Source organism: Dasypus novemcinctus, chromosome 12, assembly GCF_030445035.2.
Source record: "Dasypus novemcinctus isolate mDasNov1 chromosome 12, mDasNov1.1.hap2, whole genome shotgun sequence".
In the NCBI taxonomy this organism is placed as follows: domain Eukaryota; kingdom Metazoa; phylum Chordata; class Mammalia; order Cingulata; family Dasypodidae; genus Dasypus; species Dasypus novemcinctus.
Window position 1 is genome coordinate 29,494,889 of NC_080684.1, and position 15,950 is coordinate 29,510,838.

The following is a 15,950-nucleotide window of genomic DNA, read 5'->3' on the forward strand; positions in this document are numbered from 1 at the left end:
TGGTTAGGAAATGGGCTATGTAAGAAGGTTTATGGCACCCATAGGCTGAATGTATTTAAGGAGAGAATATAATCATTGGACTGTTTCCTGGGGAGCACATATGCATATAATACATTTCAATTGTACACATTATCATTCAGTTTGAAGCAATATAAGTAAGGTATTGATCTGTAGTCTCTACCTTTCTAGATATTCTTGTGGTACTGAGTCAGGTAGAAATACCATTCCTGTAGGCGCATTCTCATGATAAGGAAGACTTGTCAACACAAACAGAGTTACTAGTGGAAATCTTTTCTAGGAGCCTGATCACATCTGGGTATCAATTTGAAAGGACAGTGAAGTCATTTACAAATGTACTGAAAAAATAACAGCACAATGAAACACTAAATTTGTCAACAGGATTGGGAGAGGCCATGTAACCTCACCCGGAAAGGACTATGGAATATTCTTATGGTTTGAGATCTGATATCTTTAAAGGTCAGGGCCAGGGGCACAAAAGGTCCAGGATGAAAGGTGGGGAACATCGCTGGACAATAGCATTTATTATTGTTCTTTAAAAATCATAGCGCACATATAAAGGCGACATGTCTTCTTTGCCATACAACTGGTTGATTATTGTACAAAAATGGAGAAATAACATGTTGTAACTACAGGAGGGGGAGACATCATGAACTTTGTTACAACTAGAAGCCAGTTTCTGTAAAACCCTGTATTAAAATATCTCCAGACATTATGTATATATGTCTGATAAAATACAAAATACTGAAAATTGGTCTCAAGCCATCACTGTATTCATAGGGAATATGTGATACAAGAGAAAAGATCATTATTTTTGGTAAAGAGTAAAGAATGATATTGTAATTTAATTAACATATGGTGTATCAAGCATAGCTTTAATCTCTCTGCCACATCTACAAAGTACAAGTACATTTGAGTAAAACAATAGAACTAAATGAAAACCGGGCTTATGTAGATGATTTGATATATGAATCCTGCTAATAATGTAATACAATTGAAAAGAAATTGACAGGAAAAATCCGTAGAATTTAATACATCTATCAAAACCTAAATGATTTAAAAATTTTCGATGTCATTACCTTAAAGATAGCTTGTAAAATATTTCTTCAATTAAATCTTAAATTGAAGAATTTTTCACAACTTTCAAGTAGCTCTTATTTGTATATTTACTTTTAATTAGTTTATTTCAAATTTGGGCAATCTCTAATTCTATAATTCTTGACATAGGGTGCCAAATTCATTGAAGAATCTGGTTTATTGATCTATAATCTAGGAAAAAATAAGGTAAAATTATGTGTCATATTCTTTGAAGGGAAAGCATATATTTTTGTGGTTTGAGTTTTCATTGAATATGCAGACATTTTATGACCCAAGCTTTAGGCTAGTGTGTTCATTCAAATTCCTCATATACCATGGATTCTGAGATTTATTTCTGCTTCCATATATACATTTTAAATCCCAGTTTCTTGGTGACATAATGCTGCAACTTCCTCCCCTTTCTCGCTCAGGCTTCTTCTCTACCCATCCATTTGATTTCCTCTGGAATTTAACTTCTTTTAAATTTGATCTTTATTTCAGGCACTTTGGGATTTACCTTTATTTCCTGTAAGCCCATTAATTAATTTAAATGTATATTTATTATTTTTTAGAATAAGCAGTGGTATCTTTGTAATTTCTACAATTGTGTTATATTATTTTTCATCCTGTTAATTGTTTTTAACCATAAATTCTCCTTATTATTTTAAAATAGAAACCATTTCTTTACATATTTGGTTTGGAACAGGCTATTTGTTATCATAGTTTACCACTCTCAAAAAATTCCCAAATGAATAATAGCTCATACAGAGTAGAACTTTACATCTTCTTCTCATCAGAAGCCTATGGAGATTCCTATACAGTTGTGGTAGGGAGGTATCCATATAGTCCTTCAGAGATCCCAGCTTTTCCAAGCTAATGAATCCATCAACATGAAGCATATGAAGATATTTAAGCATAAGCCGCCTGTCTGTAGATAGTGAAGGAGAATGGAGAATCACATAGAGAATATTTTTATAGTTCAGATCTATCTAAAAATAGTGTGGATCACTTCCACTCCCATTTTGTGAACTATAACTCATTTACAAAGCCACTTCTAACAGCAAAAAAAAAAAAAGAGAGAGAAAAAAAAAGGTTGGAAAATGTGGTGTTCTGTGTTTCCAGGGATAAAAGCCAACATGTTTGGCAAACAGAAATTTCTGCCTGACGATGTGAGTAATCATCCTCTAAGGGTATAGTTTTAGGTAACAAATGAATTAATCAGGGTCCATGGTAGGTAATTTTGAAGAGAAAGGGAATTTAATGTTAATATGATTGGAAATAAATTATGTAGAGAAGAATAGTTCAGAAGCTTCAAGATTTGTGCCCATTCTTTTTCTCATTTAGTTGATTTCATTAGCTTCCTTTTTCTTTTAAGCCTTTGAGAGGAATACAAGTTTTTTAATTAAGTCATTAATTGCTTTCTTCACTTGCTTATTTCTCAGTGTGTAAATAAAGGGATTCAACATTGGTGAAATTGAAGTAATAAGGAGTGAAATCCCTTTATTAATAGCTACCTCATCCTTGGCTGAAGGTTTGACATAAATGAAGATGCAGCTACCATAAGTAATCGAAACAACAATCATGTGAGAAGAACAAGTAGAAAAGGCTTTTTTCCTTTGTTGGGCAGAGGGGAGTTTTATAATTGTCCTGACAATATAAATGTAGGAAAGAACTACACACATGAGGGTGATGATGAATGTCAACACGGCACACACTATAACCATCTGTTCTATCAGCCATGTGTCTGAGCAAGATATCTTCAGGATAGGAGATGCATCACAGCAAAAGTGATCAATGACATTTGAGTCACAGAATTCCAGGCCCAGGCCCAGACTGATTGGTGGGAGAATGATTATCAGTGCTGCTATCCAACAGAAAAGGATGAAGTTCTTGCATACTCTGCTGTTCATGATGGTCATGTAATGCAGTGGTTTGCAGATGGCCATATAACGATCATAGGACATGGTGGCCAGGAGAAAAAATTCTGTTACTGCAAAGAGGTCTGTAAACAACAATTGACTGGCACAAGCCTCATAGGTAATGGATCTGTCTCCAGATGATATGCTATACAAGAATCTGGGAACACAAGCAGTTGTGAATGAAATTTCTAAGACAGAGAAATTTTGGAGGAAAAGATACATAGGTGTTTTAAGGTGTGAATTAACAAGAGTGAGAGTGATAATGGCTAGATTTCCAGTGACACTCAATACATAGGAAAGAAATAGAAAAATAAAAAGGAGAGTTTTCAGCCAAGGCTCATCTGTCAGTCCCATCAAGATGAAGGTTGTTAATGCTGTTCGGTTTCTCATCCTTGATTATTGACTCCTGCCCAATCTGTTTGAAACAGTATGAAAGACTTCACATGAGGAACTTTGGAGTCATATCCAGCTTCTAAATTGAAGGGTAGTCAACTTGATAGTGATTCCTATACAATAACACATACCACTGTTTGTATACCTTCTCTTTGTGTCATACATATTTTGTGTCATTCATATTTCAATCACATATTTCATACTGCTGCTTCTAATGAGTCTATAATCTGTCTGTAATTGGTATAATTTCAACATATTTTTTATGAATAATGTTGGCAAAGAGTGTACTCTTTCAGGAAGTTTTTTCAAATCAACTATTCTGCTTTCCTTCAACTTCCTATCTTCAAGTGTGTGTCTAATAGGTCTCAAAATAAATTAATAGTGATCTTTGTTAATAAAACCCTAACATACCTATTTACCTTTATTTATTATTCCCACTGATACCCTATGATGGTTTGTATATAGCTCTGATGACTAGAAGATTCCACTGTGGTACCAAATTTTGCTTGAGCACTATTGTGTCCCTGGAACCAAGGATATTTTTATGGACACAGTAAGTGTTCCTTGAAAGATTCAAGAAACGGTGAAAGAATGAACATCGTATTTGTCTTATAGATCAAGAACAAGTTATATTCCTTAAAATGTGTTAAGTATGACCTTTAAGAATAATTTGTTTTCTTCTTATATGACCAAAAGATAAAAATGTTCTGACATTTGGCACAGTTGCTGGACATCGTGTGTCCTCCCATAACCCACTGGATGGACTGGGGGAGAGTGTAAACTATAATGTGGACCATTGACCATGTGGTGCAGCAGTGCTCAGAGATGTGTTCACTGAGTGCAATGAATGTCCTATGATAGTGTAGGAGGTTATTGTTGTGGGAGGAGTGGGCTGAGGGGGGTGGGGGATGTATGGGAACCTCATATTTTTTGAAGTAACATTAAAAAAAATAAAGACAAAAAAAAAATACCCTGACATTTTAAAAAATGCCTTTAAGTCTCTGCAGTTATGAATCTGCCTCTCTGCATTGCTTTGCTATTGGACTGCAATACTTTCTGTACTATATACTTGTTAATTTATGTACCATGCTTTTTACACAGAATCTGGAATCAAACTGATTCTGCTTACCAACTTGTCCTTTTTAGCCTTTGTTTCCACACAAAAAAATGTATTGTGAAGATTAATTGTGACAACCCATTCAGATTGCTGAGAGATAGTAAATTAAAGGCTCTACTCCTACTTGTTTATCTCCTTAATTTCCCTTTTCATTTTGGGTCCATGTATTGTTCTACCACTTATGCTAATGTTCGTGGGCACTAAACAAAGATCATGTGCTGACTGGGTTTTCTTTTCTGCATTCTTTAAAAGCAGGTAATTTGGGACGCTGATAACCTGTTCATTGCTGTCTCACTGAGATATTAAAGCCAGAATTCAGAGACTCTGCAATTAGAGGCACGAGGCAATGGTTATGCCGCATTTATTTCTCAACCCATCATTAAATAATTAATTACATAAGAATCAACTTCCATTTGTTAATAAAGTGTCTGGGACTTCCAATTTCCCTCTAATTCATCTATTTATTGTATGAACAGTTTTCACATCTTTGCTGTACACTACACCCCACAAAAATGCTAACGGTATGTTTTCTTACGGTCTAGCGAATTGAAGTACTTTGTTTCTATCAAAACAGTAATAAGCGCCACATTGGTTTGCTCTAGATGGGAAAGGAGTTGTGGTTTATAGGTACCTTCACAAGAAGAAGTGCTAATTCAGCTCAGGGAGAAGTAATTAGCTGGCAAAACGGTACCCTCTTAGATAGAATCACATAGAAATTTGACAGTCCTAAACCTCATTGAGCAATTGTTTAAGGTGTTAGGGTTCACTGTGGCATCATAACTCAGATCCTCATACCAAGTTCCAAAATGCACCTGCCTTCCTAATCATCAATACTTATGCTCTGTGATACAAGGATTTTAAGTAAATATTGTGATAAACTAATTGAACCCAAATATAATTTCTATTTAGTGTATTTCAAGCAACATTTCCATTTATAATTAGCTCAGGAAACATGAATGATAACCTTGCAGTTTATTTGGCATTCTCATTAAGAATATTAAGTGTTATATATTGGTGTTACTATATACTGATTGGTGAGAGTGACCTTGAAAGCTGGGTTGCTTCTGGTTGTCTCTCGGATTATCTTGTTTTTATGAGTATTCATTAATCAATTCAAGACATACCTCTTAGAGAGCCTATGGTATGACAGTTACTGTGAGCAGGAAGACCTCTTTATTGATTCCTGTAATAAGTGTTTCCAATGACCAATGCCTTCCAGTTTAATTTTTATATATAATAACAGAACATAAAATAAAAACTATTTTCTTTTCCAGAGATATATGAATTAATTATCATCTCTGATTTTTAAGCAGATATTCTGATATTTTTCTCAGACTGAAGATACAGAATGCTGAATGAAGAAACTGAAATTACCAAACAAGAACATACTTACTTTTATGGAAGCCAATCATGACTTTTTAGTTGATTGTATAACTCTGATAGTTCCAAAGATGAAACTGAAAGCACAAGTGGAATCAAACATGTGCACAAACGTCCCACTCATGAATCCATATACTGTAATAGGCTATTTTTCTGGACTTGATAGTGCTCTCTGGTTTGTCAATAGCCCTCACCATACACAGAATCTCATTAGACATCAAATTCTACTTTAAATGTAGATAATAATTTCTTATATCTCACTGAAGAAATTAAACAACATTTATATTAAATGTGAGAATTTTAACATGAATTTTATGACTCTAGAAGAGATTATTTCTGATTCAACTATGTGAAAATAGATTTTTACACTCTGAAGTAAGATTAATATTTTGCAAGTTCAAGTCTGTTACAGATGCTCAAGAGCCATCTGCGTGAATAAACAGAATCCTTAGTGGCCAGAGATCAAACAACAGTAATGAACCTAATATGCATGGAATGTGGGCAAAATACCTAATAAAGGCAGCAATGGGGATAGTGTCCTTGGAGACAATAGAATGCAACAATTGTATTGGACAAATTCCTAGTACATAACAAAATTAACTTGATGAAAATACATAATTCTGGCTACCCTTAGCTCATAAATAACAAAAAGTTAAATGAGATAAAAAATGTTTCATGTTTTTATTTGCAGTTGGAAAATATATGCATATACTTACTTTATATTTTTGTATCAATTTCCAAGTTAATAAAACATAAGTACATCCTATTAATAAATATAGATTTCTATCATAATATAAATCCAGCATGGCCACTTACTTTATCAAAGCATGTAAGCCGAGGAGGAAATAGAGTCTGCTGGCAAGATGGAGGCAGCAATCTTTTATAACTGAATAACAGAAGTAACATCCCAATACCCTCATTATATTCCATTGGTTGAAAGCAAGTCTCTAGTGAAGGCCTCAATCAAAAGGAAGATATTACACAGAAGCATGAATAGCAGATGACAGGAATCATTGAGATTCATCTTAGTATCTGTTTGCCACAGTTATATCCTCTATTCCTGTGCTCAACTGCATAAATATTTTAGATCTCAAAACATAATAAATTAAACAGAAGCTGAAATATAGTTTTATCACTGTTTTGGATGTTTAATGACTAATGCCACTTGACAAATATGCAAAAGAAAACATGTCAGTATGTTGACTGGAATGATTCTATTTAAATATAAGTGAAAATATATTTATTTCCTGCTACAGGAGAGACAGTTATACTGATAGAAAATGTATAATGGACAGCAGCTGAAAGTCATCATAAGCAAGATCAACAAAGGATGAGAATTCTGACTAATGAAAGTTGTGATCACCTAACTAAGTTTAATATCGGAGAAGATACTAGAGGAAGGCAAATAGAACACGGATTGGAAGTAAAAAGGGAAAACATGAGTATAAGGTATGAATTTGTGACTAGGTGTTAATTTTTATTTTATTTTCTCTTTCTTTTCTTTTTTAATCAAGTAAGGTTTAAAAATCATTTAGAGTATACTCTTGGTGCTTACTTTATAAATTCATCCCAAATTTGCAGAAAATTGAGAAATAATCAGGAAAAAATCAGAGAAAGACTGAGCAGCAACCAAAAATCATGAAGACTGAGCACCATCCAGAAATCAAGAAGACTGAGCTAGCTGGATGAAAGAAGTCTGATGACAGATCTTATCCTTTGAAGTAAGGATGAATAGCTTCTTAAACCATTATATTTTATGCACACACACACATCTTTACACTTACCCCATAAACAGAATTATTCACTTGTGAAATATAATATAGACAAAAAATGAATTTATAAAATCACGTTGTTACTTAATCAAGATATTAAGGCATAATTTACATTCCATGAAAAGCATACATTGCAAATGTACATTTTGACAAGTTTTGACAAGGTATACATCTGAATAACTTTCCTGACATTCAAGAGATAGAATTTTTCCAACATCCCAGACATTTCCTTTTGCTCCTCTGTAGTCAATCCCCCAACAACTGCTTTAAGTCATAACTGAAGTGGCAGAAGTTGATGGCATTGTAGATGAAAATATGATTTTAGAAATCTAATTATGGTACATATGGATATTAGACCATCAAAAAATTGTCATGAGTATATTTAAATATTTTTCTATCTTATTCAAGGATTTAATCATCTATAAGTGTAAAATTTTATGAGAGCTCAGGTCATTATTCCTGTACAGAAGCCAAGATAAGAAATATACCATCTTTCTGTCCCCCTTCCAAGTGCAGATCATGGTACATAATCTTAGATCAATTTACTGAATTTTAAAAGCTGGTACCTCAAATCTTAATTGAGTAATAATAAATAATACAGTGATGAAGGGTGTGTAACTTCCTAGATGGAGCAATGGCAAAAGCTGGCACAAAGGCTGGGTCCAACAGCGGCAGCATAAAGAAAAAGTTGATTTTAGCAGAAGTAATAGAACACTGGGCACTATCTGTAGTCTTCTGGGTGGACTTGCTACTATTTAATCTATCTCTAGTCATATCCACATAGGCCTGGTTCATCTAAATTTTTAGATAATTCATATTTCCAGTAAATTCATTTTCTTAGTTTATTCTATATGCTAGCTTTTAATACAGAAAAAAACACCCTGAAACTTAGTGGCATAAACTAATGACCATTTTTTTGCTTACAGTTTTGTTTATTGTCAGTTTGTTCATGGCTCAGTGGCAATAGATGATCTTATCCCATGTGGTGCTGACTGGGTTCACGCACATATTGCCAATTATTTGGTTAGTCAACTGTGGACTGGCTGGTTGCTGAGAAAATCACACTCAGGATAACTGCCATTTCCCAGCCCTTGCCTGCCCCTTACCCCTGTCCTTTCTATTGTGTATAGATTTTTCAATATGTTTCCATTTCATAACCTGGAGGGGAGGGGGTGGATTTTAGAACTAAGGGAGTGGCCTGATCACAATTTAAACCTGAAACCTGGAACAAGCAGCCCAGCTTCTTAGGGATAAAACTTTCAGAGGCTGTGCCCGCTCCCCATGGGATGTTTGTCTCTCCTCTCCGATGAGAAGTAGACTTGAGGTGCTGCCTTCACCAACCCTGACCAAAATAGCTGGCCTTCCCTGGAGACCAGTCACATTGGAATCTCATCCCCTGGACTTTTGGATCCTTTGTTTTGTAGTAATAAAGTGGTCATTTGATGGAAGTTTCTGCTGTGACTAAGCCTGTGTTCCTGCCACACACTGTGCAGGAACTTCCCCACACTTGTCTTTTGTGACCATATTCTCATGCCTACTGTTTTGTGTTGACTATGGATAGGCTGCCTATTTCCCACCTGCTAAACTGAGCATCTTTATTTAACAGTTGTGTTCCAGAGTTAAGAAGAGGGATATCAAGTCCAAATTCATAAGTGTCTCCAAATCTCTGCTTATAGCATGGTTGCTATTGACCTGTTCATCAAAGTAAGGGGTATAACAATGGCCTGAGAGAATATGTAAAGGGACTATAGAAAGACATTGATATAGGGAAGCAGGATTCATTATAGTTCATTTACTGAATTGATGTGTTTTGATTTCTATTGCTACCCTAGGAAAGCTCAGCTTATATGTGAGAGCATGTGAGTTAACAGGGCTTTTGATTCTGCTAGAAACTTTTAGTAGCAATGGCCAAATAATCTTTCCAACTGGTTGAAAAGAAAAGGATCTTTTTGTTGATGTGAGAGAAAATTCGGTGTTAGGCCTGATGTTAGGTGCATTTTGATTCAGGAATTCATTATGTCATTAGTTCCTATACTCCATTCCCTCTTAGAGTGAAATTTTATGCCAGCAATAATGGTGATGGCAGTGCCATATAGAAAATTCTTTGAAACGCTAGAAGAAAAGTAGCCTATTTCAGACATTTTTCAGGAAAAATCAAGTTTTTGCCAGGCCATGATTATTTTTAAACCAACTACTGAAGCTGAAAAATACAATATGCCAACTGTATTATTCTATATCATATCCCCTACTTTTGGAGTCAGTTCCAACAGAAATCTGTCTTTTGTCTAATCTATGTCTTATATTATTTATCACTAAAGGAGATAAAGGATTGAGCATAGAAAAAAGTGAAAACAAAAATAAAAAACAAAAATACAAAAATAATTTATATTTATAACAGTATATCCTGATTTCACCAAGCACACTTCCTTCCCTATAAATGTTTTCAAAAATGCTCATGGACACAGAATGAAATCAGTATTCTCAAAAGACAAATCCCTCAATTGCATGTTCCTTCAAATCCAGGATTCTTATATGATGTTGAATAATTTTCATTAGTTGTAGAACTATTTTCTCTAGGACATTCAAAATATTATTAAATATGTTTAGCCATATCCAATGCACCCAATATACCATGGTGAAGAGAAAACATAATAATGAAAATAAGGTTTTTCTTTAACAATGTTGATAAAATAATGCAACAGTGGCCACTACTCCATAGCTTATGTCATTTCTAATGGAAAGAATAGCAAGGTCAACTAAATGTCCAATAATTGGAATTAATTTTTTTTAATTTTTAATTTATTCTCCACCCCCCACCCCCCACCCCCCATTGTCTGTTCTGTGTCCATTTGCTGCATGTTCTTCTTTGTCCACTTCTGTTGTTGTCAGCAGCACAGGAATCTGTGTCTCTTTTTGTTGTGTCATCTTGCTGCGTCAGCTTTCTGTGTGTGTGGCACCATTCCTGGGTAGGCTGAACTTTCTTTCGTGCTGGGTGGCTCTCCTTACAGGGCATACTTCTTGTGCATGGGGCTCCTCTATGCAGGGGGCACCCCTTCATGGCATGACTCTCCTTGCGTGCATCAGCTCCAGCTCCAGATGGGTCAAGGAGGCCCCGGGTTTGAACCACGGACCTCCGATGTGGTAGACAGATGCCCTATTCATTGGGCGAAGTCCACTTCCCAGAATGTATTTTTTTGGTGGCCAATATAGGAGTCCATAGTCTTGAAATTTGGGGAGGTCTCTTCATGCTGTCATTTAAGGTGCATGCACTTAAAATGGGCATTGAATGTTTCCACCTCAAGGTTCTGTAAAAAACTAACCATTGAATTCTTGTCAGAGATCTAAATGTATAGAACTTGAGATTTTCAGAGGAATTAAGGAATTATGAGCAGATGAACAAGTTTGTGTTTCTTTGACAATATAGGACTCTAAATTACAGATATTTTGCCAAAACAGTTGCAAACATGAAACTCTTGCTTCACCAAACTCACGTATTACAAATAACAGGTGTTATTTAAAAATAAAGTTTGGGCAAGACTATTCTAATGAAAATACTAGCCATTTTTAAAAAAACACGTTAAATTTCTAATAAATAAGCATTATAGTAAATATGAGATTTACCTTATAGATAGTTTGATGGAAGGGTCAGTAAGAAATGATTAAAGGAGATGACTAGTAGAGAGAAGAGAAAAGTGCAATAAGCACTTCCAAGACAACCTATTTCCAAATTGAGCCAGTAGGAAATATACTCTACTTCATTGTTTCACAAAATTATATTGCTCTAAGATTTCCTATATTCAACCATGGTGGTGTTCTTTGCTGTTGTTTAATAATAGAAAATGTTAACATGTTAAGAAAAATCAAAAATAAACCAAAATGTCTCCCATTTTAAATTGACAGTCTTTCCTCATTCACTAAACATGATGAACTAACTAATTCATTCCAGAAGCATGCCTTATTTCCAGACGAGAGAGTCCTTAGGAAGCTTCTGGTGTGTCAAATTCTATTAGAGCTATTTTCCATGAACTAATAAGCAAAGGCAAAGTAATTTTCAAGTCAGATTCTGAATTCAACCAGATCTCATCTGTGTGCTAGCTTGCTACTCATGTTAGTCCCTTTCCTGGTAGGAAAAGTGACTATACAGCATTTTTATGCTTTACTTTTATCACACCATATCATAAGAAGAACGTAGAGTAGTGTACAATTTCTAGGAAAAAAGCCTGGATTAACTTGATTGGCCTGTTAGATCACAACCCTGAAGTAATCACTGTGGTTTGTGTAATAGAAGGCAATTATTTAATTACTCTGGCTTATAGGATTCAGAAGTGAAATTCAGAAAAGGCAATTTTCCTGAAAATTATGAGTTCAATTTCATTGATTAGTGGGTGTTTTACACACAACCCCAAACGTGAATGGAGACTGGACAACAAAGCTTGACGTATTAATCAAATTTTCCCAATCAAAGCAAACATGGGATTAGAGAAAAGATGAGTATTCTTCTTGATTTTTACTTTGCTCACACTTCTCTCAAGGTGACTGGTATAAATTATATGATGTGCACCTATGTATTTAAATTCTATTTACAACATCAACTGATCCAGTCACCTATACCATATTTCATCTAGGTCACCATGATTCATTTATCAAATATATAGTGAGTTTATACTGTACGCATTACTATAGTACTTGATAGTTTAGTTGAAGGAGAAAGACTGTTAAAATATATATCATCCTATCTTCATACATTTATGATCAACATAAAATTTCATTTTCATAAATCGCACAATCACGTATTATACAGAAAATGCATGAATATATATATAAGTTATTTCCATGAAAAGCTTAAATTCTGTATCATTTGATAAGTTCTACACAATATATCATGGTTATTAATTGACACATTTACCAATGTGATGTTCCTTTGTTTGTTTTTCAATCTTTTACCATTAAAAGTAATGACTACAATGATCTGAGTTATAAATATATCTCTATGATTATTGACCATTATAGTTATGGCATAAATCCTTAGATGTATATTTCCCATGTGAAAGTTTTCATGTCCTTTTTGTAAGTAATTAATTCCAAAATTTTCAAGGGAATTGAGCATGAAATAATTGTTTCCCTGAATATTTGCTAACACTGAACAACATAAAAATTGTTAATTAGGTAAAATTGATGGATGGAATAAAATTCATGGTTTTAATTTGCAAATGTGATTAATGATGAAGTTGTGCATCTTTTCCTATTGTTATAGATAATTTAATTTACTTTTGGAAATTAATTCTTATTTTCTTTTAGTACTGTTAATGAACTATAATTTCTATAAGCTTCTCTTATATTTATATTAATCATTTCCTACTAACCATGCCACAAAACAATAGTTATAACTCCTCATTAATGTTTTTCTATAAATTTAATCATTTTACAATTGAGATTTCAAAGTTCATTGTTTGAATTTGTCATTTTTTTAAGGGCAAATCAAGCTTTGAAATTAAAACATTCAAATTTATAATTTTATATGGCTTTTCTAAATTTTACTACAGAAATCTCATATATAGAAATCTGTATAGCACAATCTAATCATCTTGCTACACTTTTTAAAAAATCACATTTTGAGGCAATGTTCAGTATAATGAATGCATCACTGACGAATACAAAAGTTATACTTTTATGCTTTCAGCTACTATCATTCGGATTGAAGCACATGCATAAAATACATTACACAGTACCTGGAAGAAGAAGTCAGGACTAAGGTTGCTGAATATCCTCACCATTACTGTATTCTCTCCCTTATTTTCTTTAAGTGTACACTCTTTGCTTCTATTTCTGTGCTATGCATTCATTTCTCAACCTGCTAATTACTTTCAAACTCATCCATCATGCATCTTGGTATTACTTAACACGTATAATCATAAAAGTAGTAAACACTTAATAAGTCTCTTACCATGATCCAAACACTCTTTTAAGTTTATTACATAAATAATTCATGCAATCCTTAAGACAACTTGTGAGGTATAGAGGTATATTACCCCCATTTGGTAAATGAGAAAACAGGTCAGAGAACTAGAGTAGAGTCCACTGTTTCCTAGATAGTAAGGGTCAGTCACAGATATGCCAGAATTCCAGCTTTTAATCACTGCACATTGATTGTTGGTGCACATTTACCAGAAAGTTTTGGTGTAATGAAAACAGTCTTTTCACTGATATTTAAAATTGTAAAGGTAGGTTTACTCTGATAGCTAATTTCATGTGTCAACTTGGCTAGGTTATGGTGTCCAATTGATTGGTCAAGCAAGCACTGACCTATTATGTAAAAATATTTCATAGATTGATTTGCATTATAGTCAGTTATTTGCATCTAAGTCTGATTTCATGTACAATCAGCAAAGGAGATTCCTCTCAAGCCATGAGGGGAGGCTTCTCATCCAATCCGTTTAAGATCTTAAAAGCCAGAAATAAGGATTTCAGAAGTCAGTGAACCAGAGATTCTGCCTCTATTTCAGCCAACCAACTTCTCCGGAGGAATTTCAACTTCACCTTCATTAGACTTTCCAACTTGTGACCTGCCCTATGAAATTCAGACTGGCCAAAGCTACTACTATGTAAGCCTAATCTTATAATCTTATAATAACTTCCCCATACATTGTATATATATATATATATATATATACACACACAGACACACACACATACACACATACACAAACATAAGATTTATAGCCCAAACCATAATAACTACAGAAACAAAGGAGACAGTATTAGTAATTATATTGGTACAACTGGTATAAAGGGGACACCCAAGTTCAGAAAGTAAATATGTGTATATTTATATATATATGTATATAAATATATACATATATATATAATTTATTAAATTCTAGTATAATATCAGGGCTATTGGAGATTAAAATTGCCAAAGTGAAAGTAAAATGTCCCCTGCCTTATTTCTGTCCCCTTAAGTGTGTTGATTCCTCGTTTGCTTACTATTTTTCAATGGAATATTAAGACTAGAGATTAGAGATTCTGCCATTCCGTATATTAAAGTATATGGATTGATATTCAGAGATATCTACCTTATAAGTAATGTTTCCGTGGCTCCTGATTCTCTTACCTTTATTAAATGCAAATAAGCCATTTTCTTGTTTAAAAATATTTCCCTCCGAAATTGTTCATTTGTATATTACCAGATCTTTGAAAAATATTTTTTTCTCTTTTTTTTAATTCATTGAGCACTGCCTTCTGCCACTAGAGACCCAATATATGAGAAAGACACCTTCATAGGATAGGAATACTAATCTAGGCTTACAGTAGATAAAGCTTCAAAGAAATCTGCTACTCTCTAGAACAGTGAATTATCATCTGTAGGTGACAAAGTAGCTAACCCTGAGAATTTTTACTTGTTTTCCTTTTTTCACATTCTCAAGATACGACCCAGGAATGTCCTTGGTATTCAATTCAGATTTGCTCATATCAGAAGTCTATTTCATCATCCTCAAAGATCAATATCTTGTTTTCACCTGAATCCCTTTTTACATAAATATTAAGCAATTAATAATCACTTCACATTCAGGTTGATTATATTCTGCTTTAAATATTTAACCCCGTAAAGCATTTTAATTTTTTCAAGATCAGAAATGAATAATAAAATCACAGTTAATATGTCAGTCTGGTGTTGATATGTGTTTGTATATGGATTTGTGGGGTGGGAGTAGAGATTTTGCTTCTGAACAGTCTTCAATCCAGGTCTGGTAAAGATATTTAGGGCCATCACTCTAAGGGCAAAAAAAAACATATATATTTATCATAAATGACTCATGTCTTTTCATCTAATGCTAGCATTATTAGGAAATGTATTGGTTTAAATATAAACCTTTGCTGAAAAAGAGAACTACATCATGCCATTTCCCACCTACTTCTTCCTTAGCATAAATGCATATAATGAAAATAACAAAAGTAAAAAACATTTTCATACTTAAACCATTAAAGTAAAAAGTTATTTCCTGACATCTGTTAACACTTTATTTGCAGTGTTTATAAAGTGACACAGGGTTGAACATGCCAGTGGAGTCATGTGAATGCTATATTCTCAGGGAAACTCACTCAGCCAGAAAGGGCCCTGGAAATTCCAGAAGACCTTCTGCACCACACAGAATTTGTTCTATGAGAGGGTCTCTGCCATTTTAAACTAAGAAGATATATTATTGTTCTCTTGCCAATTGAAACAATGTCTAAGCAAAGGGCTGGGATGTCATGAGCTATGCTATGATTCTGAAC

The 15,950-nt window shown here is 33.9% G+C and overlaps 1 protein-coding gene across 1 annotated transcript; it reads right to left on the reverse strand.

Moving 5' to 3' along the window:
• Window positions 1-2,465: 2,465 nt before the first annotated feature.
• On the reverse strand, window positions 2,466-3,404 carry LOC105746837 (olfactory receptor 6C2-like). The gene has a single exon (XM_012528069.2). The coding sequence runs from the start codon at window positions 3,402-3,404 to the stop codon at window positions 2,466-2,468; it is 939 nt and encodes a 312-aa protein (XP_012383523.2).
• Between the last annotated feature and the right edge of the window lie 12,546 nt (window positions 3,405-15,950).

Excerpts from the sequence above, each read along its gene's own strand:
- LOC105746837 (XM_012528069.2), bottom strand. The coding sequence starts at position 3,404 with ATGAGAAACCGAACAGCATTAACAACCTTCATCTTGATGGGACTGACA.